Genomic DNA, 27438 nt, shown 5'->3' with positions numbered 1-27438 from the left:
AATCAGCTTACGACCCCTTACTGATCCAGACCACGTTTTATTTTGTTATGAAATGATAATAAATGTCAAGAAATAAAAATGGATTAAGACGAGGTCACTACGGTGACGGGGATCCATGTCCACCCCTTGACGTCTCGAGCACAACTGACGTGTGCTCGGCAAATCGCGCTGTATATACGCGGAGAAAGGCGTTTGACGTCACACGCGTAACACGCTAATTTCACGTAATAACACCGCGATACAGGCGCAGAACATGCTATTACCATGCTCCACCCACGATTACCCGCTGAAATTTCCCGTCCTACCCATGTGTAACCCCGCCCTGGCCGCGGCCAGAGCACGTCGTTCCGCGTCATTTCCGCGTCATTACCTCGTGTGCCACCCGCGGTTAACACGTGCTCAAAGTTTTGAGCAGCTCAAAACTTTTTCGCGCGGCCAACCGCATGTGAATTTCCGACCGCGAGTAAAGCAGTGCTGTATCTCGTCTATATGACGGTCTCAAAGCGTCCAACAGCGCCAAACAGCGTCTGCTTCACGGCCAGAAATCTCTGGCCGTGATTCAGCCTCGATACGACAGTGAAAGCCTGTGTACCCGTGCCCTAAAGTATTGAGCAGCGCAAAACTTTTTCGCGCTGCCATGCCGCGCGTGAATTTCCGAACGCGTGTTAAGCACTGCTCTATCTCATCTGTATGGCGATCTCAAAGCGTCCAATGGCGTCCACCTCACAGGCAGAAATTTCTGGCCGTGATTCAGCCGCAAACGGCTGTGTGACCGGGCCCTAAAAAGGGGCGGTATGTGAGGCATATAGTAAAAAAAAGGCAAGTCTGAAGAGATGAGTTTTGAGTTTGGATTTGTAGGTGAACAGGTTTGCAGAATTCCGGAGCTCAGGCGGCAATGAGTTCCAGAGCTAGGGGGCAGAGCGGCTGAAAGCTCTGCTCCCCATGGAGCTGAGACGGTCGGCGGGAACAGTATAGTAAGATGGAGGGAGTGAGATGTTTTAAGGCTGCGGGATGGCGTGTCAGTGTGAAGGAGGTCGGAGGAGTAGGGAGGGGCAAGGTTATGAATGGCCATGTGGGTGTGCAGAAGGATTTTGTAATTGATTCTATAATGATTAATTATTATTATCAGAGATAGAGAGAGAGAGAGAGAGAGAGAGAGAGAGAGAGAGAGAGAGAGAAAACAGCATCAAAGTAAACAGCAATACTTCATAATCTAGTAACAGCACTCAGACATTAACTAAAAAGACGTGCACTATCCTAGTAGTTTCATGACATGATCTTTGCCATTAAACACTCTGCTTCACCTCACACCGTCTCTTTTAGAGGGAAGGGAAAAAAATATGTGTCCTCCTGGAACCTAGCGGAGAGAAACGAGCTCGGCTTGTGTGTATTTGCTGGAAAAGCCAAAAGAAAGCTGAAAGTGTAGGGAAGGCTTAGCGATGAAAGAGGAGGAGGGGTCGGCAGACTGAGAGTGAAAACAAGGCTCAGTCTTCTTGCAGCATTGATGCGGCACAAGCGAGAGTTGCGCCAGAGTTAAGTCTTCTTCACCCTCAGAACATCACGCCGGGTGATAAACTTGGGAAAACGTCATCCCGCGTTTAATGTGCGAGCAGGGTGGGCTACAACACCTGCCGTTTTGTCTACACTCGCTTGCAAAGGTCCTGATGGACTGCTACTAAAAGACAAAGTAAGTTCACAATATTGGTCTTTGTGTGTGAGAAGGAGGAGGGGTGGGCATTTGACAGTAGAACTCATGTTAGTGCTTTTTATTAACTGTACTTTGTGTTTTCAGCATCTTTTAACCTTATCTCATCTAGTAAATCCATCCATCCATTATCTGCACCGCTTATCTTCAGTAGGGTCGCGGGGGGTGCTGGAGCCCATCCCAGCTATCTTTGGGCAATGAACAGGGGGACGCCCTGAACTGGTTGCCAACCAGTCACAGGGCTCTCATCTAGTAAAAACCTAAACATAATATTTAACCCTCCAGTCGTCTTCGGGTCTAAATGACCCGCCACAGTGTTGTTAAAAACCTTTAAAAAATCCCTGAGTTATATTTTATACAACTATAAATGTTATGACTTTACCTAGATTGGTCCCAACAGCAAAATAAATATAATTTTGTTTTTATTCACATTTCCATGTAAGATGTTTTAAAAAATACACAGATAGGCTTTAAAATAAGGACAACATGAAGGTAAAGGTGAAAAAAGTAAAAAGTAATGTAAAAAAAGGGTTTAATAATCTTGCAAATTTTACTGAAGTATTTTTATTTTATATTTCCGAAGAAAATCAAATCTATCTCAAATGAGCACAGATTTTCTTATGATAATTATAATAATAATAACAATTAATCATCATTATTTTATTCAAGCGGTAAAATATGTTTTGACTCCTCCACACTCTCCTTGTATAGTTTACTAAATATTTTCCTTGCTAAAATTACAAACAAATTAAGGAGCAGGTATTAGTTAAAAACTTCATTTAAGTGTTATTTTTCCAATTTTACAGTTTATATAAAGGATTTACCATAAAAAGAAAATCATTCTAAAATAATACAAAAGTATATGCTTCTTTTATACTTTCCCTCTCACTCAAAAGTGAACATACACTACGATTTTTCTTAATATTTTGTTGCCCAGCCCTTTACAAGGTTTTTAGTTTTTGTGGGTACCCTTAGCAGTTGAGTCAGTTTTCTCTAAGTGAGCATAATGTTATGTAAAATACATACACATATCTTGAACGATGAGTATTTTTAAAAATGCGATTTTTTTGGTTCATGGATCCCTTTATCGTCAAGGCACCACTTCCTGTGGTGTGTCTTGGCAAGTATAACCTGGCTGCACACGTTTTTTTAGAGGCTGTTTTTTTGGGTGTCCATCAAATCAGTCCGATAATACTGGTTTCAATGGTTACCAGTTGCAGGAGCGGTCTCCTGATCCGACTCAGATGCAGCAACTTCATCATATGATCACTGTTGTTGTCGGTGTAAAGCGTCAACGTCGATCATGTATTTTTGCTCATTATTGAAATCAAAGTTGTTGGTGTTTTTTTTTTAATTAATAACGTTTTTTTATCACTAGGATGTGTTAAGTAGAACAAAGTATAATACAAAATGTCCTGTTAACCAAGTATGTCTAACTTCGGCAACTAATACAATTGTAAAGATGCTTTACTAAAAAGTGCGAGATTATTTAAAATAAGGGAACACTGTCTGTCTGCCAAGTACACGACGATTTTAGTTTTTTTTCCCCAATTGGAATTTTGCAGTTTCATTAGTGTAAATGATGAAGGATAACTAAAGAATTTTCTCAATGCCTGCAAAGATCAACTTGAGTGACCAGCCTGAAAGGACGGGAACAAACACAATAGAGGCCACCCCCCTCCCTATCTCAGCCCCTCTTTCATCCATCCAGGACCAGTGGGCACTCTGCCAACTTAAAGTCTTAAGAAATCGTTCAAAGAAGGCCAAAGAAAAGGACTTGTTTTAAACCAGGAGCAGCGAGCGCTCTCTCACAGTCTCTTGTTTTTCCGGGCATTTCCCACATGAAGCAGGGATTTTCTGCTTGATGTTTTCTCTGACATTACAGCCAGGGAGGAGAGGAGGGGGCTGAGGAATTGCCATTCATGTAACGTTTCGGGAGCGTTATAAGTGGGTGATCCCTTCAGTCCCTTTCACCAGCTTCCCTTCTCTCCAGGTTTTCATTCGGGGTTTTACCCCCTCCTGCTTCGCATAGTAACTCCTCCCCCTTCTCCTGCTACCCATTGTCTCCCCATACAGTATCAGGCTGAAGGGATGCCATTCGGGCTGCAGCCAGGGACGCGGGACAGATACAAAGGGGTAAGAGTCACACGTTTCCATCGTCCACCTGTGTTAACCGAACATTACTTTCACAATTATGAAGACCTTGAGGAAGAGTTTACCTCTGTTGCCTGTCAGTGTAAGGTGCTTTTGTGTAAGTCGAGATAAGAAATCATGTTTGGATCCAGAGCTACTAATCTGTGATCTTGTGAGAGTCATTCACGGGGTTGCTCTTGATTTTTTTTTAACTCCATCATCAAGCATGCTTCTCCATCAAGCCATGTCCGATACCTGATGAGATCGTCATTTGCGATTCAAAACATCTGGCAGAGTTGATTGTCTCAATTGGCTCCCAGCAGAGATGGACCATGTATGCTGTTAGTGGGCAGGATTAGAGCTAATCCTCCCTGCGGCTAACAATCACCTTCTTGTCTGGACAGAGGTTGTCACGGAGGCTTTGGTAATTTATGCTGAGATATGCATTGGCACAAACTCGCCGAGGCTCATCTGAGGTGGCCTTTTGTGAATAAACAACTTCGCTCCATCAGCGTGTGCTGAATTCCCTACCTCGCACACAAAACACTTATAATTTCAGGGTTCGGTGCACGCAGTTGTTTTTTATGATTAAAAGCAAAATTAAAAGTGAGATGCAGTTTTTCTTTCTGTAACAGGTGCATGCAAAGTGGAAGAGAAGGGATTCTCTCAGAACGACTAAGTTGCAGCATAGTACAGGAAGTGTGTGAGTGGGGGTTAAAGCCATCTCAAAGGGGCTTTTGTTATTTGAACTGGAGACAAGAATCACAGGCCGACAAATACCTGGCCCCTACGCACTCCGAATACCTTGGTTGCACTTGATACAATGTCAATAAATGCCTCCTCTGTCCTCCATAGTGGCCTGCTTCCACTCTGCACACAGCATTTTTTTTTTCTTCCTTCTTGTTTGTACAACGGCTACTGTTCTCTGAGTACACATCTGAGTGAGCAAATCTAACTTTAGGAGCCTGATTCAAGTCACTACTTCATGAAAACCTCAGATTGTCTGCCAACATCAGAAGGGTGCCATTATTTCATTTTATTGAAATACAAGTAAAATGGCCCGGCGTTGCTGGACCAACAGAAGATTGGATTTGGCTGCTTGGAATGGTCGGTGGTATGGAGCTGCAGTACCCAACTAAGGCATCAGAGGGTATTAAAGACCACCAAAAAGCTGATGTTTATTGATTCTGTTGGCATTTATTGGGGGTTCCTTGAAACAAAACCTACCTAACACTCTTGGAGGCCTAAAAAACATCCGAGTACATTTTCATGCAAATCGGTTCAGCTATTTCGGAGACTATAAATCACATAAAAACACACACACAAATTGGATTTTATAGAGTATTTTTGCATTAGATTAGATGTTGCAGATATAGTTGTTTCATGATTCTGCTTAAAGCACAAACGTCTTTAAAGGTCATTTCTTTACAACTAAAAGATAGTGAATGAAATAATTTATTGGCATCTAATTTTGCACATTTAAAAAAATAAAGGTGTATCTTTTTCTTACTTGAAAAACACATCAAATAGGTAGTTTGTAAATAATTTTGGTCTTATTTAGTTTTAAGTTAAAATGATTCTTTTTCACAAATATACTTAAAATTAGCTTAATTTACAGTTATTTCTTCTACTTGTTTTATAATAAAATAAGAAAAACATAATTTAAAATTAAATAAATTATTTCCAAGTTAAATCATGCTTTCCTCAATTAAGAAAAAATCTTTGGTCCACTGCAAGATCATTCCTCATTTACATTATTTTTTCCTCTTTTGTGATTATTTTAACATGTTTTGCAACTTACATTTTTCCTTACAGGGACAGTGTGTGTTATTTGACAACTGGATGTTGCTGTATGTAGTGCAATTGAAAACAAGTGTTAAAAATCACAAGGAAGAATGCAAACTGAAGGCACTCAAAGTGGTTAATACCATTTTACTTCTCATGTTTTTGGCCCAGCCTTCTTGAGGTTTTTGAGTAATTGTACTAGTTAGATGGCAGGCAATGTCAGCTCTCTTTAGGTGAGACTCGAGTATTTTTTAAAATGCATGTTTAAATAATAGTTGATGTGTTTTTGTTTATCATTTAAATCAATATATAATTTGTATTTGATGAATTTGTTTTTACCACTAGAGGGCGATAAATAATACACACTCTCCTTTTAGAATTTTTTTTTAGAGTTAATTAATACATTCCGTGATCTTTCACTCCAAATACATATCAATTTGTTTAGTAAATTATTATGTTAATATTAGAGATAGTTACATTTATTAAAACATAAAATTATCATGAAAAAGACAAAAAACTCAAATTTAAGCTAAATTCAAAACATAAGCAATACAGTAGAATAAAAAGTCAAGTCACGTTGATTGCAAAAAAGTCTCAAAGGACTCCACAGGCCACAACTACAACATCCCCTGATCTGAAACCGGAAAAACAAATGTGATGATTTTATTCCACTACATTCTTCCTCAATTTTCTAACTTGACAGTTCTCAGTGCGATACGAATTTCCTGTGAAATTTGGGATTCAAACAATATATAGCAAAACGTTTGGTGCACAATAAGTTTTCTGCTCCCAAATGTGATTGAAAGCAATATAGCGATTTCTTTCCAAAGTCAGACATGGATTTTAAAAAAAAGTTTGTTTGGGGTACTTTAGATTAAGTAGTAAAGTAGCTGCGATATAAAAGCGCAAAGCATTTTATACAAAAGATTCGTTCTGCCTGCCTCGGGAATGAAATCACTCCCAGAACATGCTGCTGTAAGGTTCAAACATCGGGGAAGGGTCATATTATTTTACTTTGTGCTGTGAAAAGTACAATTTTAGAGAGGAATCTAGCTCCCCAGGGATTACGGAGACTGTTTCTTTGTTTAATTATTCATGCTTATGTGAATGTTAAATCTGGAATGTTGTGTGCAACCTGCCCCTCACGTTACCTCTCTTTTGTTTGCATGCAGTCGCTGCAGCGCCATTGAGTCCCGTAATCCAAATGAGCGCACGGATGTGTCGTATGGCTTTCTATTCCTATGTGAGTTCCCTCTCGTATTTCATGTAGGGTTGTAAGCCATTGGACACACAGTGGACAGTCAGCAAGTGGAGGGCATTGTTAGCATGCTAAATACTTTTCCGGCTTCTTTTTTCTCCTTTCAAGGTACTTAAACATGTTTAATCTCACACAAATTTGCACAGTCAAAAACTGTTTGGTTAAATATAACCTTGAAAGCATGTCAGTAAAGTTCCCTGACTGTCACAAGCCTAGAGTACAAACCCTCAAGGATATTCTTCCTAAAGACTTGGGTTAGGTTCACACTGCAGGGAAATCTGAATTGATCTTTTAAAGATTATCTCAACAGAAGATTTTAGATTTTTACACACCAGAACCAGATCACTATTATGTATGTGGTACTAAATCCAAGACTTTGCTAAGCTTTTTGAATGCGACCTCTGTTTGAACGTTCAAGGCTTATTCATGCATCCTGCACGTCATCTATAGGCGGACGTCACTTTTCTTTCTACAACCAGGCCGGGAAGATGCAAAGAATCCAACAACCATGGCGGATGAAAACACTGAGTGTTATGATTTTACACATTCAAGAGGGATAAACACTTGTTCATTTTGTAACTCACTCAACTGATTCCCAACATGTTGCTTGGTGTAACTGCTGTGAGCAACAGGGGCGTTCATTGATAAAGCGATAGTATCTGGTTGTAGTTAAAAATATTTACATTCAGGTCACACCACACGGAGAACATTCAATGAGGGGAGAGAGAGTTTTAGATGTAATTAATATTAACAGGAACTGAAATGAAATGATCTGAATTTATATAGCGCTTTTCAATTCAATGAAGACTTCCCAAAGCGCTTTACAATGTGCTTCACATTTACCCATTCACACACACTCACACACCAATAGCGGCCGTGCAGCCATGCCAACCTGCTTATTGGGGGGTATTAAGGGTCCAGTGTCTTACCCAAGGACACTTCGACATGTAACACGGAGGAGCCGGGATTCGAACTGCGATCTCTTGAACAATGTTCTTCCGCAAACAGGAGCACATTGCATGTGATGTCACGTGTCCTCTTTTACACACGCGGGACATTTGTGGCTGTTCACACAAACAAAGTCGCTTTAGTTTGAAATGTGAACAATCTCCCAAAAACATCGGATTACACCCTAAAAAGTGGAATTGAACATTAAGCTCTGCAGTGTCAACCTAGCCTTACATACGACTTGTTTTTGTGAAACAACTTTTGTCTCTTCATGTCTACTGAATGAAAAAGCAAATGTTTTATGGACGTCTTTCAGATGTTGGAGTTGTTGTTACTCATTTATTCTGAATACGCATCACAAACAGTGCAAGGCTTTCTGATCATTGTCCAAAAAAATTGGGAAACATAAACATGTAAAAACGGAAAAAGAAGCAAAAAGCAAAAAGCAAAAAGAGGACGCTAAATAAACCACACAACGAAGTAATAGAAAACGAAAGACATATTCAGAAAGGAGTGAGAAAAAACATAGCTTATTAGCTCTCACCCCTTTACAAAACAAAACAAATCGAAATACATGTACATATATATATATATATATATATATATATATATATATATATATATATATATATATATATACACTGACATACAGGCAAATAAACGTACACAATCCTACTTGTATATTAACTCATACAATCCTACTGTATATGCATACTTTCACATGGATAAATCTATATATATGCCTACATGTTCACATACACTTAAATACACATATTCACAAATATTCGCCCACATATGTATATATATATATATATATATATATATATATATATATATATATATATATATATATATATATATATATATATATATATATATATATATATATATATATATATATATATATATATATATATATATATATTCCTAATTTTGACCACCATTCAAATAGATGCTGTGCTGTATTTAAAAAGCAATTTGTTTCTAAAACTATTTGAAACTTTCTGGCTGAAATAAGTTTTTCAACAAGAATTCTAAAAAAATGTTTGTGCGCAAATAGAACGAAGGCATTTAAAAAATGTAAAAAGGGTTGAGAGCGGTTTGAAGGTTTAATAGTTTAAATGGGGGCTAACCATGGCCCCATCTTCCAATATTTTTTTTTACCTGAAACCTTCCAAAAAAAGGCCTGAAACCTTCCAAAAAAAGGCACACTTCGAATCGAACAAAACTAGCAGGACCAGGCAAAGTTTAAAATACACTGGGAATAAAACGGAATGGTCTAAATATTCGAAATAAGACTTAAAAACTTTGGACTAAATGAGTTCATAGTTACAAGTCCATGTTTTAGTCAGCTCAGTGTATTATTTAAGAATGCATGTATCTGTTTTGTTACAAAGTGTGAAAAAATAGAAAAAAAGCAGCCCATTCTGATCCCTTCTGGCTATAATTTGTAATAATTGAAAGGGTCTTCCACAAGTTTTGGCAGTGAGTTTTGTGTCTGGTAAGGCACAGTCAGGTTTACAAACAAATAAACCAACATCATATTCATACTTTTTTTGTAATGGCAAGAAAGCAATATATACACGGTAGAATAGATAAAAAAAATCTGTAGTTCTATTCTGTGGTGGGGAGGTGTACGCCAAATCAGAATCCTTAGTCTTAACATCTCCCTTTGCCATGAGGCAAGAGAATTGCATTCCTAACTCTGCATTAGCAAACACCATGCATGTATTATCAATATTCATAATTTATTGTGAAAAATCCACGATTTTGAAAAAGTATATCCCAAAAATGTGAAGTTAAAAAAGAAAGAACTTCAACACTGAATAAATATTTATATATATATATATATATTTATAATATAAAATTTAATATATTTTAAATTAGAATTTCCATGATAACAGGTACAGCTCCACCTCACCCGCCTCCATTGACTGCACCATTTCAGTCATTACCATGCAAAGCTATCCAAACATCTCTCAGGGCCTCATAGAGAAATATTCAGAGAAAAGTGCCACTTCTTCATTTAGTTATTTTATCATATTTTGTGAAACAAACCAAAATTTGTACTTTTGTTTTTTGATATTGTTTCAAACAGAATTCCAACCATGTATGTTAAGGTTAGTTCAAACTGAAGAGTTTTGCAAAAAAATGTCTCATCAAAAAAATAGATACTTTCAAAGAACTCAAATTTTCAGCTGTGTCTACTGATATCTTAAAAAGTCATACAATGTATAAAACACATTTTTGGAGCATGTTTGATTTTCAGTATATGCTGCAGGCCTGAAAAAGCACCCAGGCCACAGCTTAGACACCACTGCCGTTGGGCATGTGCTAAACAAATGATTCAATTCTATCGTTTCACCGAACGTATCGCTCACATCATTTTGCTTTAATAATATTTCTCACTCAAACAATGACCTAGGGAATGGTTCTTAAATGCCTACCTGTGGTATGATTGACTTAAAAGTTAATATAAATTAATCTTACTTCCCACACAATACTGAGAAAGTCTTCAAGTATGCTGTAAATATTTACAGTAGGTTTATGTATCTGAGTGAGACTTATTTTTTTTCTCTATCCTCACCTTCTTGCATTACTGAATAACTGGTTTCGCTTCAGTGAGATCAACCTGGTTTTGGTCGTTCAGTAGCCCTTAAAGCTCAAACTGTGGTGGTGCTTGAAGAGTTGAAGTGGCAAATGCAGTCATTCACGGCATCTTAATCGGCACTCTTTCCAGTTGTACATGAGCATGCTAAGAAACACAACTACATGTGCAATGAATGTAGAGTATGCATGAAATATCAGGGAGGGACTGTAAATAATTAAGGGGTTTGTCATTTGCCCGTTTGTTCCTTATTTGTTTTGAAGAATGTTTATTCTGCACTCATTTGATGCTCATGGTGAATAACATTTCACAGGACAAACAAGGAGACAGAAACAAGGCCAAACACAAAAGACTACAGAACACGTATTAAAAAAGAAGCATGCATTTGAAATGTTTAGGTTATAAATATTACATGCTTAAAAAAAGAAAAGTGTATCACCATGCTGCCAGTATGATATGTATTGCATTTGTTTTCAATAAACAAGATGGTTTGTGCCTCTTTGATTTTGTATTATCTCTGGTCAGACAAGGATGGATGAATACCTGTCAACTTCTATTTAATACATTTTTGATGATTTTAAATTATTTACACTTTAAAAAAAATTATGCTGGTAAATAAATGTACGTACAATGTATATATATATATATATATATATATATATATATATATATATATATATATATATATATATATATATATATATATATATATATATATATATATATATATATATATATATATATATATATATATATATATCCCCTGCCCACTGTCCGGAGATGGCTGGGATGGGCAAAACAAGATTTTACGATACTCAAAATTTAATAAAAGCAGGATGAAGCTTTACACTGAAAAACAACAGCAACCAGATGATGAAGGTGCTGTATCTGAGTCTGATCAGCAGGGTTCTGCTAGTGGTAACCATGGAAATCTCTTTTTTATGGGGAAGCAAAACAAAAACAAAACAAAACGTCCTGGGGAGGGACGTGCGCCGTTAGGCTGTTCTTGCCCAAAACACACCACAGGAAGTGATGCCCCAACTACCCTAGCTGGTAAGGGATCCGTGAAATGTAAACAGTGTCATTTAAATCAATGAGACAGAGTTTAACTAGGTAGAATAGAATAGAATAGAATAGAATAGAATAAAATACAATACAATACAATACAATACAATACAATACAATACAATACAATACAATACAATACAATGCAATACAATACAATAGATGTACTTCATTTGTCATTTTTGCACCCATGTATGCAGAACAAAATGTCGATTCATCTGACCCACAGTTTCCTTAAATGTATAGATAATACATATAAAGAAAAAAACAAGTATGTAGAAAAAAATCTGAAAAAGGATACTGTAGAATAGTGCAAAAGAATTGATTGTGAGGATCATATAAAGTTAAAATATATTGCTGTGCAGCAGTAGGTAAATAATCATAGTTATGAGTAATGTACAATAGTGCAATTGTGCAAGAGGAGCATCTGAACAGATGTGCAAAATGGACAGTAACCAGGTTCACTATACTGTAACACTTAAATTTAAAGAGAAATAAAAACAAGTGTTTAATAAATTACACTATTTTCAATTAAAACAATTTAAAAACAAATGTGTGAAAGCAGCTGAGTAGGCTTGCTATACGTGTGATTGGCCTTTTAACTGTCTAATGGCCAATGGGACAAAGCTGTTGCAGAACCTGGTGGTCCTAAAATAATAAAAAGATGAATTTAATAAACATAACAGTGAATAAAAGCACTACGCCACATAAAATGAGGCAAAAATAAATGTGCAAAGGTCTTTCCACTGTCACTTTATAATATTGACAGTGCGTCTGACGTCAGCGTTTGACGCATGCGTGTTGGCGCACGCAGCCATCGGATATGTAAAGTTTTCCTTCCGAACATATTGCGAACGATTCAACGGAATTATTATTAACGATGATCAGATTTGTCAAGATTATAATATGCACCGGGTTCGCTCTGGTTTTAACACTGTTTACGATAGCGTCGATTAGGACGCTGTCACTGGACGTCAACGTAGGACTTGAACTCGCGCGCTGGGAAAGGACAAGTGACATTTCGCTGGAGATCGACCATCAGAAGCGAGATGAGCTCCTAACACATTTTAAAGGTGCGCTTTTGCGTTCAGACCATTTATTCCCCTACAACTTTTGATTGCCACTTTCTCCTGTTTTCATTCAGAGTCCATTCGCATCCCCACTGTGTCATTTTCTCCTACGGAGAGCAACACGACTGCTCTACTTCAATTCAACTCGTTTCTCCGAAGAGGTAACCGCAACTACTTCTGAATAGTTTCCATTTTTCACGAGCCCGTGTCATAAATGTTTCTTCTTCGGATAAATCTCTGGCGTCGAACTCATATGCCAAATGTTGCCTGTCACGTCGTTTCATGTGGCCCGCGAGACAATGCAGAGAAGCTCAAGAGAAAAATGAGTGTCAAACAGTGACCTGCAGTTTAAAATATTTCCACTGGATGTCAGCAAAGCTAAGCACTACCCTCCAAGCTGTATTTACTGACTCCACGGATCCCTTAACAGCCAGGGTAGCCGGGGCATCACTTCCTATGGGGTGACTTGGGAAAGTACTGCCTGGCGGCGCCCATCACTCTCCAAGCATTTTTTTGGATTAGGGTTTTTTTCGCCTATATGAAACACAGTGTTCATTTTACCTCTGAATAGTGATGGGTCCCGGGGACTCGCATGCTCAAAAATCTATGGGTCCCAACAGAGATTTATGGGTCCCCAAAATTTAGTGTAATTGAGGTTGAAATTGTAAATCGGTGACAAATATAAAATAAAAATCTATATATTCATTCAGTTTTAATCATCAAATTATTAATTCATTTATTGCATCAAATTATTGTTGGTAATATACCGATAAGGGATAACCACAAACCTGTCTTTTTTTCATTTTCTCCTTTTATACTTCCTTTTTTTCTTAACTTATTTATACAACATCATAATTCGTAACATAATGCATCAAAGCAAGTGAGCCGTTTGAGAGCCGGCTCTCTTTAATGAGTTGAGCCGAAAAATCCGGTTTTCTAAAAAGAGACGGACTTTTCACTACAGAACTCGAGATCAGCGTGCAGACGAAAACTCGAACCGTGAGACCAAAACAACATCTGCCGGATCTGCCTGACGAAAAGTTTGGAGTGCGGTAAATCTTTGTTTAAAAAAAAAAATGTAATCGGGTAATAATGACAATTTTGTGTCAAAAAAGTTGCGTCCCGGGGACGCACGTTGATTTGAGACTATGCGTCCCCAGCAAAAATGATGCGTCTAGGACGCAGGGACGCAGGCAAACGAGAACACTGGAAACAGAAAGTACTGCTTTTCTTGTTTACGAGTAGAGGAGTAGCCTTCAGATCTGACTCGGGTACAGCACTGTCATCTGTTTGCTGTTTTTTGGGGGTATAAAGCGACATTTCGCTCTTTAGAGATCACACGGATTTCTGCATTGATGGGAAGCAGCGTGTGACCTCACTGATACTGTGGAAAAACAATTTTGTTCCAAAATAATGAGTATCACACCGTTTGTTACGCATTGCATTATTATTGTGGTTAATCAACCAGAAAACATTGAGAAAACCCATTCTGCTTTTATTTTACGTAGAGTAAAAGTCATGTTTGGGCTGTTTTAGGCAATACAAAACAAGACATTTTAAATTTGGAGAAGGTTTAGTTTCTTTCCATCTGATATATGAAATCTAACAGCAACCTTTCCATATTCCGGCAAATGTTTTCATAAAAATAAGTCAAACAAACCAACATCTTAATCAGTGTTTGTATGCTATTTATTTCAGTTTCCTGCCTGCATGAGTTTCCCCCGGTTAAATCAACTGTAGTGGAACTTCATTCATCATTAGATAAACAGCAGGCTCCCTCCAAAACACCTTTTTTCTCTTTTGATTGGTCAATATGGATTTTTGGGGATTCCGTTTGACTTTAAATTTGTTGAGCATATGGTAAATGGTAAAATTATTTTGTATTTCATATTTCTGTTTTGTAGATTTATAAACATTTCGATTGAATTGCCTGTGTTTTTTGATATTTTTTTATATAAAAAATGTAAAGTTGATTATTTTTTCCTTTTGTTATAGTATTTTTACTTTTGTTTTTTAAAATTTTGTGTTGTATTCTTTATTCTTCCCCCTTTTTGCATAATGTTACATAATAATTGGTAAAATCGGGATTAAAGCAACAAAAACAGTCTGAACACCAGTATAGGACCTGAAAGAGTTTTTTAGAAACAAAAACGAAAAAGCCAGTATTCTAAAAATACCATCCCTACTAATAAGCATGGGGTTTTGTATTAGTTTAGGACATTTCCGATTTTATTTTACATGCAAAAACTTATTTTTAAAGTACCTGATATAGTTCCTTTTCCTGGTAACAAGTTACTTTTACTATAGAGTAATTCACTTCCTAATTCATTTACATTTGGAAGAAGTGGTGATTAACTGTGACTAATTACTTTTTTAAAGTAACGTGCCCAACACTGGCTACCAGTGACCAAGGCAATCCGGATTAAAGCCAACGAAAAAGCATCAATTTCCAATAAAAACATGTTCATGTACAAACATTGTTATACATCATGCACAATTTGGAATATTTAAAAAAATAAATAAATCAAGGCCCCAGTGTGTTATAGTTTACCTCTAGATCACACTATACTGTCTTGTCTAATGTGAACAAAAACCAATGCCACAGCAAGCAGCAAGATGGTTGACAAACAGGGCGGCAACCTTAGGTATGGATTCCACGATGTAAAAGAAATACAAATTATTTGACCCATGATTTTTTTTTTTATAAAAAAGTTAAACTTTTATACCAATGCTATGTATTTTTGCCTAGTATTCAAATCAATATCTTTTTTTCTTTTAATAAATGAAAGTTTTTTTTACAATTCAGAGGCACAAAAAAATACACACTGTCCCTTTAGCGAGAAAACATTAATTGACAGGTATGTAATACAGAATATTTATTATGATTAGTAATTTTGCAGTATTTTTGGACTATACTGTACTATACTTTTAATAAGTTCTTCAAGTTTTACTGTATCTTTATCTTATTTTTCTAGAAAAAAAAAACTAAATTAAATTTGCAAAAATATTCCAGTGCAACCTTTTTGAAGAAAATCCCATTTTCTTTTTTCTGTTTGTAAAATAATCATCAAAATGATTATTTTTGATTTAATGTATGATGTTTTTGCAGTTAAATCTCAAGCAGCCTAATCTAACAAAGTACATTATATAAATACATTTCAGGATACTGCCTCATGAGCAGATAATTAGTATTACAAAATGAATAATTGGAGTCTCACCTCTCACTCACTGATATGCTGACACTTACTGATATAGATTCTACATTTACTCGATCATTGTACTTAAGGTATCAATCCAACCAAACAACCGATTTGATGATCACATGCCAGTCTGGTGAGAATAAACGATGCAGAAAATGGATGGATAGAATTTGATAATCAAGGCGTTGTATATTTATCGATTAGCATTTCCCCCGGTTCGAGACCGGATGGAAACATATAGATAGATAGAGATAGGGAAATTCACACTTCCAGCAGTATCTTTTTGTTGTTTATTAACAGATTAACAGGATGGCCTCGGGGTGCTGTGTTGTAGATTAGCAGCAGCGAAGTGGATGACGTCACACGCTAGTCCAAAAGTTCGACGTCTGGAAAAGGATACTGTAGAATAGTGCAAAAGAATTTATTCTGATGGAAATCTTTGTACCCAGGGTTACACCACCTCGTGTTCACGTAGATAGCGCGTCCACCTCCTCTCCGCTTCCCGCAAGCTTTTGTTCCTCTGTCCCTAACAGAGCTGAAGCCAGGTAGCTCCGGGTAGCTCCACGTTAGCGTCCGGGATGCGGGATATGTTGGCCTAGAGAGGCATGGGTGCCACCAGGCTGTACTTGCCCAAGACACACCACAGGAAATGGTGACCCTAAAACCCTAAAGGTTAAGGGATCCAACATTCCAACCAACCATATACCCTTCTAGTGCTTGGAGATGAACAATAAAGCAACATAGTGTTTCAGCAGTAGATCTTTGAAAAACCCTTGCTTGGGATCTTGTTCGTTAATCGAGATTATACATTAGCAGAAAATGTGAACAACGTTACAATTTACTACCAAAATTATCTTGCTGCCTTTAAAATGCCTAAAAAAACTGCATTTTCTAATCTGGTCGAAAATACAATGGAGTCTTAGGTTTTTATCTCCTCTCCGTTCTTCTATTTCCTTTCTAGCTTTCCCAACCATTTTTTCCTCTAGCTTGGTGCACCATGAACTGGTTGCCAACTACAGCCACCTTTTTTTGGTCCAGGGATCGCAGCCCGACCTGCAGCCGTACATGCTGTTGGCGCATATCGATGTAGTTCCTGCAACGGAGTCAGATGGCTGGGAGGTTCCGCCCTTTTCCGCCGAAGAATTGGACGGTTTCATCTACGGTCGAGGGACCATAGATGACAAAGGCTCTTTAATGGTAAGAAAATGAGAACATGTTTTTTGAATTTAGGGAGCTGTAATGTCCTGGTGGAATACCTCAGAGCAAGGGTGTTGAACTTATTAGCTCCATGTTGGACACTCCTCACGAGGGCCGGACTAATGAACAGTCAAAAAAAGTGAGCCTTAGCTGAAAGGCTGGGGATCTTTCGGAGGCTCACAATTAAATTACGATCATGATTCAGGGGTGTAAAATTTAAATACAAAATGATTTTTTTAGATCTTTTTTCCTCTTCTCCGAAGATTTAATCGGATAATGTTCAGATGCAATGTGAGATTTAAAGATTTAACAACTGTGCATTTGTAAAAAAAAAAAACAAAAACAAATTGAATTAAACTGCACTACAGGTTAGGCAACTCAGGGGCCAGCATGAAAATCTCTCACCTTTAGGAGAAATTCACTGTTTTGAAGTCAAAAAAGGTGACCTACGTGAATTGTATAAATCTGGGTAGAAAATTCTTTGAGGTTGGGAGGTGAAAGTGAATCAGGTGTTTCAGGTGTTGCGTTTGAATTAAAATCAGTGTAGTTCACGGAGGCAAAAGTATTGTATTTATTCGTGTGTGACGCACATTACATTTTAACTTATCGCACTTTTTTACTCACAGTACCAGAAATGAATATTAGAGAATGGAGAAAACAGAAAGCTATCTTGAAAGATATAAATAAAAGCAAGGGAGAGAAACAACTCTTTGGTTTATCTGATGATGAATTGGACTTTAAAGGACATAAATACGGCTGATGAGATGAGATGATGAGAATATAATGTGTTTTGCCACAAAATGGTGCGCAACAACATCAGAAGGCACATTGGACCCTACGAAGAACTGTTGTCAACTATGCGCAGACAGAAACTTCAGTGGCATTGTCAGTCACAAGATCATCAGGACTCACCAAGATAATTCTCCTGGGCCCAGTCCAAGGGGGCAGGAGGAGAAGAAGACAGAAAAAGAACTGGGCAGACAACATTAAAGAACGGACTTGTGCGAACTTTGCCACAACCCAAAAACAGACCAGAAACTTTCAACAATGGAGAAAGCTGTCCAGAGTTGCGTCCTCATTGGTGCCCCGACGACCCATGAAGGAATCCTTGAACCGTGATTGTTTGTAGTTGTCCATAAATGGTTGAATCATGTGCACATGAATTCAACAATGTTTGTCACTTTCAATGCTTAGTTTGAGCTAAGAAAAAGTCAGACAACATTTTATACTGATTTTTAATAAACAATTAGCAGTGCACATGATACACAAATAAGTACGGTATTTCCTCCACGCTCTTCTCACCTATTTAAAAAAGAGCTATTTTCATGTCTGCAGAGAAACTCAAAAGTGACAGAAATAGCACACAAACACTAATTTAAGAGCAAATGATTTAAATAATTCATTTAATGATTTATGAGTCTTATTTTGCTTGTTTTTTTTTTTAATGAAAAGTTTTACCAGAATTTGGGAACTTAGCTGTTAGATGTCATGCATGTATCATAGAAAGGAACTAAAGTTTCTTTAAACTACCGCAAAGATACCTGGGTGCTTTTTTTAAATGTTTTTATTTGTTTTAATCTTAGGTGCTAAGTGATCATTTCCAATCACTGGGGATAAAAAGTCTAGTTGAGTAGCAAATGTGGTGATTTAGGAGGGACATCTCTGTACAGTGTTCCCGCTGATCCTTGAGAAGTCTTAAAAACATTCAATTCATTATTCTAAAAATAAGACCTTAATTCAGATTAAAATGTCTTAAATCCAATTTTCAGATGTCTTAAAAATGTGAGCACATACGATTTATATTTGTTTGAACTACAAAGATTTAGTAAAAAAGTCATTCTTTCGTGATTCGTGATAAAAATGTTCATCAATGTAGCAGAAGAGTTCTATGGAATGAGTAGTTTTGGACTTTACTCTACTTTGAATCAGTTTTTCAAGTCTTACTATATTTGTATCTTGTTTTTCCAGAAAAATTAAAAAAAATATACAATTTTAAATGAAGAAAAATATTCCAGTGCAACCAGTTTGGACTGAGGATCCATCATGTACTATAAACACCTTTTTATTTATATTTTTCCATGTCTAAAACTTTGGAGAGAGAGATGTTTTTCAGAGGGAAAGTTTTCAAACGGACCAAAATGTGACAAACCACAAATTAAAATAAAGTTTTGTTTAAAATTGCCCTTTAATTCATGTGGTGATTTTTGGTGTGTTTTTTTTTGCCGCCGTGGTCTTCAATTTAATTCCAAAATGCATTAAAGAAGTCTTAAAAAGCCTTGAATTTAACTTGCTTTCAGCTGTAGAAACCCTGTTGTACCACACATGATTGCAATTGTATTGCTTACACAGCATATCTGTGACCTTTATTTCAAGTGGGTGTTTCCTCAAAAGTTCTCTTGTTGACAAATTGTAGTCAGCAAATACAGTTGTTGGTTTTCTTTGGAAGTGGCGATTGGCTTTAGCGACATTCCGTGGACATATTATAAGTGCAGGTCATTTCTCTCTCCCACTCGCTGGCCGTATTCAATCCGTTATTAGGGCTGATCCAGCCCGCGGACCGTATGTTCGACACCCTTGTGTTATAGTGTTTAAGCAGTTATACACAATCCAAATTATTTTGCCCGCTGTTTATGGTTACTCTGTTTTTCACCAAAGTGTGTTATTATGTCTCCTAGGGTATTCTCCAAGCCTTGGAATACCTGCTGATTAAAGGCTACAGACCACGCAGGGGATTTTACATTGGTCTCGGCCACGACGAAGAAGTATTTTCCTTTTGTATCAACACACATAAGAAGTAGGCTTCGGTTTTATTGCATCATCTTCTCTGCCTCTTTAAGGTCGGCGGTCACCAGGGAGCCTCGAACATTGTTCAACTGCTGAAACAGCGCAGCGTGCGGCTGTTATTTCTCCTGGACGAGGGTCTGGCTGTGCTTGATGGCGTCATCAGCGGGCTCAGCGGACTTGCGGCTTTGTGAGAACAAAAAAAAAAAATCACAATCAAGTTGCTATTACTGTACATACAAAGTCAACGTTTTTTGCGTAAATGCTCTGTATAGAATCGGTGTGACTGAAAAGGGCTTTGCCGTTGTTAAGCTAAGCGTGACCACTCTTCCCGGCCATGCGTCAATGCCTTCCAGGGAGAGCAGCATTGGGATCTTAGCCGGAGCAGTGAAAAGGTTTTTTTTCTATTTATTTTTTAAAAATAAATATTGATGTATTTTTGTGAGCTGTATTTCTTCACATTGATTTTTGAACAACTGCTTTTCCTCAGACTGGAGGACAACCCCATGCCCATGCTATTTGGTTACGGACCTGAAAAGAAAACCTTTGAACATCTAGCTCACAAGGTACATTTCAAAGAAATGTGTTCACGTTTCATATGAATGCAACTTTCTTTTTCTGATTTTAGTTTGGGCTACCCATGAAGTTCATATTTTCCAATTTGTGGCTGTTTTCTCCAATTGTTGGCAGGTAATTAAATCTTCCTATGTAGGGGGTCCGTGGCTCAGGGGTTGAGGATTGCTGCTTTAGAGTTTCCGTCAGTCGCTGTCCTGGTTCATGACCTATTTTTAATGAATAGTTTGCTGAAATAGCGACTAGCGCAATTCATTTCCGCATTTAGCGACAATAACGTAATCACTTCCCACAGTTGGTTTCTTACAGTTACTGATGTGGCTACAGTGGAACCTCGGTTTTCGAACGCCTCTCAGTTCGGACAAATCGGTGTTCGACCCAAAATTTCGAGAAATTCTTGCTTAGCTGTTCCGTCAAAAAATCGGAGTTCGAACGCCGGTACGCTAGGGTGCGATGCTGAGCGGCGTACGGGTGTTTTAGCCCCTAATTTTGCCTCCGAAGTAGGTCGGTGCACGCAGGACAGGTGAAAAAAAAACCAAGTTGTTCGTCCAACTATTGCCTTTAAGAAAGACATAATAGCTAAATATGAAAGAGGTGTACGGATTTCCGATCTTGCTAGTGAATACAGCATGGCTAAATCTACTATCTGTACGATAGTAAAGAATAAGGAGGCTGTGAAATCGAGTGATGCGGCTAAGGAAGTTAGTGCTATAAGCAAGCAACTGCCGCAAGTTTTGGAAGAGGTTGAAAAACTTTTGATGATTTTTCTCTCCCTACCGTCCACCATAAAGGTAAGAAATCTTATTCATAATCCTTTTTTTTATTTTTACACGTTCATGTTAGCCTAATCTTTCGTACGGAAGATTACGCTGACGCGAACGTACGATTAGCCTGGGTTAGCTTCATGTTTACGTTCTTGCTAAACATTCAGGGTGTTGGAACGGATTAAAACGATTTTACATTACTTTTAATGGGAAAAACGATTTTCCGTGATCGACCAAATCGGTTTTCGAACAGGGTTCTGGAACGGATTATGGTCGAGAACCGAGGTTCCACTGTATTATTGTTGCTGCACTAGCTTTATTAATGCCTAGCATTAGTTTCTGTTGTGTTTATTGTTACCCACTTGACTGTCTCGCGGACCTAAGCCGCCTGCACAATCAGTTGGTTTTACTAGCATAGCGACTAGCATTAGCAATTTGCATTGCTGATGCACCCACGAGCTTCATTGGCCACTAACATGAGTCTTTTGTGTTTGGTGTCACTGACAAATCCATTCGCATTAGCGGTAAGTGCCTGTCACTAGGTGCGAGGGGCATAATAGTAACAAACCAGCCTCCAATTATGCTGATTTAACCGATGTTTGGTAACTTTTGATTTTAGTGGCTATCTAAATGGCAATATCTGGCCTTATTCAATAAGAGGAAGGATCTCAGCTGCATTTGTAATTGTGCGGCTTCAGTATTTTAAAAAAAAAATCAACCTGTATGAAACTGTTTATTTATATTTGTACTCTGGGGCTAGATTGTAGTTTTTCATGTAGTTTTCACAATTTAGAAAAACTACCCAAGTCATAGTGGGCACTTAGTCGTATCATTCTTGAGGACATAATCCCATTATGAGGATCATTTGAGGAAAATAATCCCAAATGTGATAGTGAGTCAGAAAAAATATTTTAGGAGTATAATGGTTGAAATCGTGAATGTGATTTTTTATTTTATTTTAGTATACTTTTTGGCCTTATTTTTCATGTATTTTTGCAATTCAAACGTATAATTTGTGCCATAGGTTTCTTGAGCGAAAACCAGATACCAATGCCATTGTAAGGACGACAACTGCAGTCACAATCTTTAACGCGGGTATCAAGGTGACACATAATTTAAATGTCATTTTTTGAAAAACCTTTTCCAACGCCATATTTTGGTACAGTGGAATATCATTCCTCCCCATGCTGAAGCAATCGTGAATCTACGAATCCACTCGACGCAGTCATTAAAAGAGGTATTTAGGCAAATTCCTTCGATTTGGCCTTTCCTTCATCCAATTCGATTATTCCACCCAGGTTCTAGAGCTTATCCGTGTTACAGTTGGGGACCCCCGTGTCAAGATAGAGCTCCTGGAGGGCTTTGACCCTTTACCTGTCAGTTCATCCGACGAAACCGCTTACGGATTTCAGATTATCAAGAAAACCGTGTTGGACTCGTTTCGAAACGTAGCGGTCGCTCCAGGTAATTGTCAGATCGATACCAAGCACCCCACCATTTCTAACTGTGTCTTTTCATTCATTCAGGGATTTGTGTTGGGAACACAGACAGTAAACACTTTAGAGATTTGACCACTCAGATTTACCGCTTTGCCCCTTTGCTGTTTAAACCAGGGGATTTCAAGAGGTAGGAAGACCGAAGGGAAGCAAAAACGATGTTGATGAGGGCTTGAAGTTGAGAGTTTACAAGACCTGGCACACCTAAAAGAAATGTTTTGTTCCCCCTTTCTTAGGTTTCATGGCATTAATGAAAGAATAGCTATAAAGAATTATGAGGAGCTCATCCTTTTCTATTCTCGACTCATCCAAAACTGCGACGTTCGGAAGCTCCCAGAATCTCACACTTCTGTCCACGAACTCTAACACAAATATATTTTTCCTGCAAAAGAATTCTGCAAGCGCATATGTTTAGAATTGTGCACTGTATTATTGAACTGCTTTATTTTGGTGATTTTTAGTTCATCAGGTCAACATTTGCAGACTTGTAGTCAAAATCTATTGTTAACTCACAAAAAAATCTAAAGGGTGCCTTTCCTGCTGATGCTGTGAATGTGAACGGGGACTTCTTTGAAAGCACTGTAATATCAGGGGTCTCAAACACGCAGCCCCTAAGATAATAGTTTTAGGCCTGCGCCTTAATATTATAGTTAAAGAGATGGTGTATGTCATTTTCCCACTAAATGTTGCTGTATTCTGAAACAAAGTGCTAAATAGCACATGGAAGAATACAAACTACGGAGACTCAAAGTGACCAAAACGCACCTTACTTTTGAAAAGAAGAGAAATGAGAATAAAATAATAAAAAAAGAAAAGATAAATGGACAAAAAATAGAGGGAAAAAGACCAAAAGTAAAGCCAAAGAACAAAGGAAAATAAAAATATGTTTTTTTTAAATAAATTATAAAAATATTAAAAGAAGAGTCGGACAAAAAGAAAACAGACAAATGAAAAAAAGAAGTAGAAAAAAATCTGAAACTCGAGAAAAAATGGCAAGAAAATGAAAAAAAATGAAAAGAGAAAAATAAAAAAGGACAATGAGAAAATAGTTGAATGAATACAAAAAGTTAAACTCAATAAAAAGAAAAGTAAAAATAAAAAAAGAAAAGTAAAAAGACAACAAAAGAAAATGGATACAATTTAAAAAAGTTAAAAGAAAAAAGAGATAAAATTGCATTTTTTTGTCAGGTAAGGTTATGTTGATCTGTATATCCCCTTAAACCAAGGGGTCTCAAAGGGCTTCACAGACCACAGATTATTGCAAACTATAGACTATTATGGCATCATTCCCTGATCTAAAACCTACATTTAGTTTTTTTCGTCTTTTTTTCTCTTCTTCCTTTTTTCGCTTTCATGTTTTGTTTCTTTTTCTCCAATTTCCTTTTTTGCTTTCTTTTCCCCTACTTTTCCTTTTATTCCAATTTTCCATTTTTGCCTCCTCCTCATTTCCCCTTTCCTATTTTTTATTCATTGTTAAAGAAAAATCAATTTCCATTGTTTTTGTCTTTCTCTAAAAAGGCTTGGTAAAAATTTAAATAAAAAAGGTGCTTTTTGCTCACTTTCAGTCTCCATACTTTAGAGTCTTACTTGGACTCATTTTTGGTTGCACTACACATTGCAGCCACATCTAGTGGACATATATAAAACACTGCTTTTGTAGAAAACCCCATTTGGCCCATCCTCACCCTGGATCCTAGCTTCAGCGGCCCCCAACTCAATTGAGTTTGAGACCCCTGTCATAGCCAGTTATTGTATGTGAATTTTAATGTAAATTGTGGCAAAATGTAGACCCTATAGACTGGAGTTTTGAATTTGCATGCCAATGTTTGCACTTGAACTAAAGCAGAGGTCTCAAACTCAATTTACTCGGCGGGCTCACCAGGGCAAGGGTCGGGTAAGGACTGGCTCATCACGTTACTACAAGAAAAGGTTGAAAATACATTCCACGATTCTAAAATATATTTTTCCACACAAAATAAGTTATACAGACGCTGCCCTACTTACAAACGAGATTTGTTCGTAAGCTGCTCCTGTGTTATATTTTGTATGTTTAAGGTTTATATAAGTATGTTTAAGGCTTGATAAGTAACCTGTTTTGTACTAAAAAAAACAACAACATGTCATAAAATAATATGCTCCATAAAGATAAATAAAGTTAAGTTTAACTTACTTTTGGAAGATGCGCTTCAAGAGGTCCTCCTCCGTGGTAAAAAGTGGCCGAAAAAAAGCGTTCCGACCATTTTCTCAACCGCATTATTCCTCTTTCATTTCAAAAGCAACAGCTCGCCACTTCACACGTAAACACTACCCATATTGAATGGATGTGCAAGATATTAAACAATAAAACGTCAAAGTTCTTAGAGCACTAAAGATACAGTACTGTACAGTATATGTAATGTGTTTACACACGAAGTAGGAAAAGGAAGCGGATTTTTCTTCTTCTTCGGGGTGGATGCTGGGTGACCTCTCACAGCGCCACCACACGCCGTTAGTGGCGGAAAGAAGCACTGCAGTAATGTCCTGTACTCTGAAAAAGGTGCACACAAACAACACAAAATCTAACTTGCAGCAATGTCCGGAAAATTTTGGACATTCCGAAAATAATGTTCCTATCTACCGTTTTACGTAAGTTGAATGGTCGTAAGTAGGGAAGCGTCTGTAAAATAAAAAAAGACTGATAAAAATCGGAAATATTAACCAATCAGTCATAAATAAATAAAACAATTATTCAGTTAATAAGAAAATTAAGAAACTCCATTTGTGAGAAGATGAATGCAATTTGTATTACCCAGTTTCTTTGAGACTGGGAGGTCGGTGGTTCGCGCCCCGGCCGAGTCATTCCTAAGACTTAAAAAGTGGTCGGCGGCGCCCTCTGTTGGCTGCGGCTGCATCGGCTCGCTACAACGGGTCAGGTGCAATCGACATGTTATTTGCACCTTTTGTGGATGAACACGGCTGCTGCTGCGCAACTCAGACTTCTGTGGTATGTAGCGATATTATGTCTTATAACCACGGTCAAGGAATTAAAACATGGCTCAAGGCAGAAACTCATTTAAAGTTACGTGCAAGGTGAATCACTGTCCATTAAGCTTTTCTCTCCCTGCCAAATAACCCGCGGCAACGCGTCGAACATTTAAATTCGATATTTTGCAATTACTATGAAAAATAATGATGTGGTTCAATCTTCAAATCAGAATACATGTTAATAATTGTAATCTGTGATCTGTAGATATGCATGTAGGCCTTGGGACAAACCACAAAGGAGCTCACCAATGTACAGTAATTGTTGAGCAGATGTTCAACAAACCCAAATGTTCTTTCTTCCTCTATTTTTTGCATTCAAAATTTGTCTTTAGATTTGAGAATGAATTGGTCTCCGTTTTCAGCTCTGCTTAACTAATTAGCACAGAGATAGCATCCATATACAATTTGTGCAGCCCACACTATCATTAAACTGGGGCCTTAACATATAATTCCGTGGACTGCAAATGGCCCATGGGCCGCGGATTTAAGACCCCTAAACTAAATGGCCAAACGGTATATCACCATTAAGGGTTTCCCCAATACAAGATCGTCAAAATGCAAAACATCTGAATGTTTCAGCCAGTCCGATCATTATCAAGCGAGACCACTAATATTTGATTTGAGAAAACTACATTTTTAAAAGGGGTAATTTATATTGGTAATTTCTTGAGGAATTGCTGTTTTGAGTGGTGGGTGGTATTTAAGTAAGACTTAGAGGGACTGTGTGTACTATTTGACCACTAGATGTCGCTGTATTGTATTTTGCAACCGAAAACGAGTGCTAAATAGAACATGGAAGAATACAAACTACGGAGACTCAAAGTTACCAAAATGCACCATTTTACTCTTTTTTTTTTTTTTTTTTGTGCCCAGACTTTTTTATTAGGTTTTTGGTTATCGGTTGCAGCAAGACAGCGGTCTTTAGGTGAGGCTCATGTTCTGTTAAATAAATGTTTCTTCCTTAGTATTTTCTAATTTCTCGAACCACGAGTAGTTTAAAAATACATGATCTTATGGTAGTTCATGTATTTTTGCTTATTATTTGAATTAATATATTTTTTTAATGACCTCAGTTTTTGTTTTAACTCTTAAGAGGGGGTTAATATTACACACGGTCCCTTTAAGTCAAGCTTGAGTTAAAGTTTGAATCCATATTTGAAATAGTTCAAGTAGGATGGAAGATTGTAAATGAGTCCAAGCCCTATTCCTGATTGTGTTAGTGTTAAGGGCTCTAATGAATAAAGTTGATTTAAGGTGGTTAAATGAGGAGTTATGCAGTGTTTATTATGATCACCTTTCAAGTTCAATGTATTGTATAAGCGAAACCTTTCTTATGTTGCTTTTGAAAAACATGGAAGGGGTTTTATTACTTGCACTCTCTGATGCGTATTAATGGTGTGATCAGAGGTTGACTGAAAAAAGACAAATATTAAAGCTTAACGGTGGGTTGCATCATTTAAGGTCTTTAACATTCTTAGCATGCTCGTACATATTATGTACATTTTAATGCTTTTTTGTATTTTCAATCAAAGAGAAAGCATTGAAACACTTTGGAACTCAAACTTCCCAGGGGTTTAGAAAACATGCAGATGTCCAAAATGGCATTATGCTGTGATTTATATCTTGTTGCATTTGGAAGCCAACCACATACTATACACAAAGCGTGGTATGTACATTATTTGGACATATAGGCATCCATTGTAATTCATAATCTTTGACTTCTGTTAAAACTGGTGTATTTTTTTTTCTTTAGTGCCGTAGAGTCAATTGTATCCAAAGTAAAACGTTTGTTGAGTGGGGCCAAAGCCCGAATATCACAATAATAATAGTA

At 37.4% G+C, this 27438-nt stretch overlaps 1 protein-coding gene and 1 long non-coding RNA gene across 2 annotated transcripts; both read left to right on the top strand.

The window, feature by feature from the left end:
• Positions 1 to 1376: 1376 nt before the first annotated feature.
• On the top strand, positions 1377 to 10932 carry LOC148369256 (uncharacterized). The gene is made up of 4 exons (XR_015849873.1): positions 1377 to 1687; positions 3782 to 3841; positions 6796 to 6866; positions 10751 to 10932. It is a non-coding gene; the product is annotated as an uncharacterized LOC148369256 (long non-coding RNA).
• A 1210-nt stretch (positions 10933 to 12142) lies between these two features.
• On the top strand, positions 12143 to 27062 carry pm20d1.2 (peptidase M20 domain containing 1, tandem duplicate 2). The gene is made up of 13 exons (XM_088331200.1): positions 12143 to 12575; positions 12647 to 12733; positions 16734 to 16969; positions 19645 to 19731; positions 19807 to 19940; positions 20026 to 20145; positions 20241 to 20316; positions 20379 to 20440; positions 22112 to 22190; positions 22253 to 22324; positions 22386 to 22551; positions 22614 to 22713; positions 22820 to 27062. Exons 1-13 carry the CDS (start codon positions 12383 to 12385, stop codon positions 22947 to 22949), a joined length of 1542 nt encoding a protein of 513 aa, XP_088187326.1. The 5' UTR covers positions 12143 to 12382; the 3' UTR covers positions 22950 to 27062.
• Positions 27063 to 27438: the final 376 nt, after the last annotated feature.

The sequence above is a fragment of the Urocampus carinirostris genome, chromosome 3 (assembly GCF_059441175.1).
Source record: "Urocampus carinirostris isolate Australia breed hairy pipefish chromosome 3, RoL_Ucar_1.0, whole genome shotgun sequence".
Lineage (NCBI taxonomy): Eukaryota > Metazoa > Chordata > Actinopteri > Syngnathiformes > Syngnathidae > Urocampus > Urocampus carinirostris.
The sequence above is the reverse complement of the archived record's forward strand: the minus strand, read 5'-3'. Positions and strand labels throughout refer to the sequence as shown.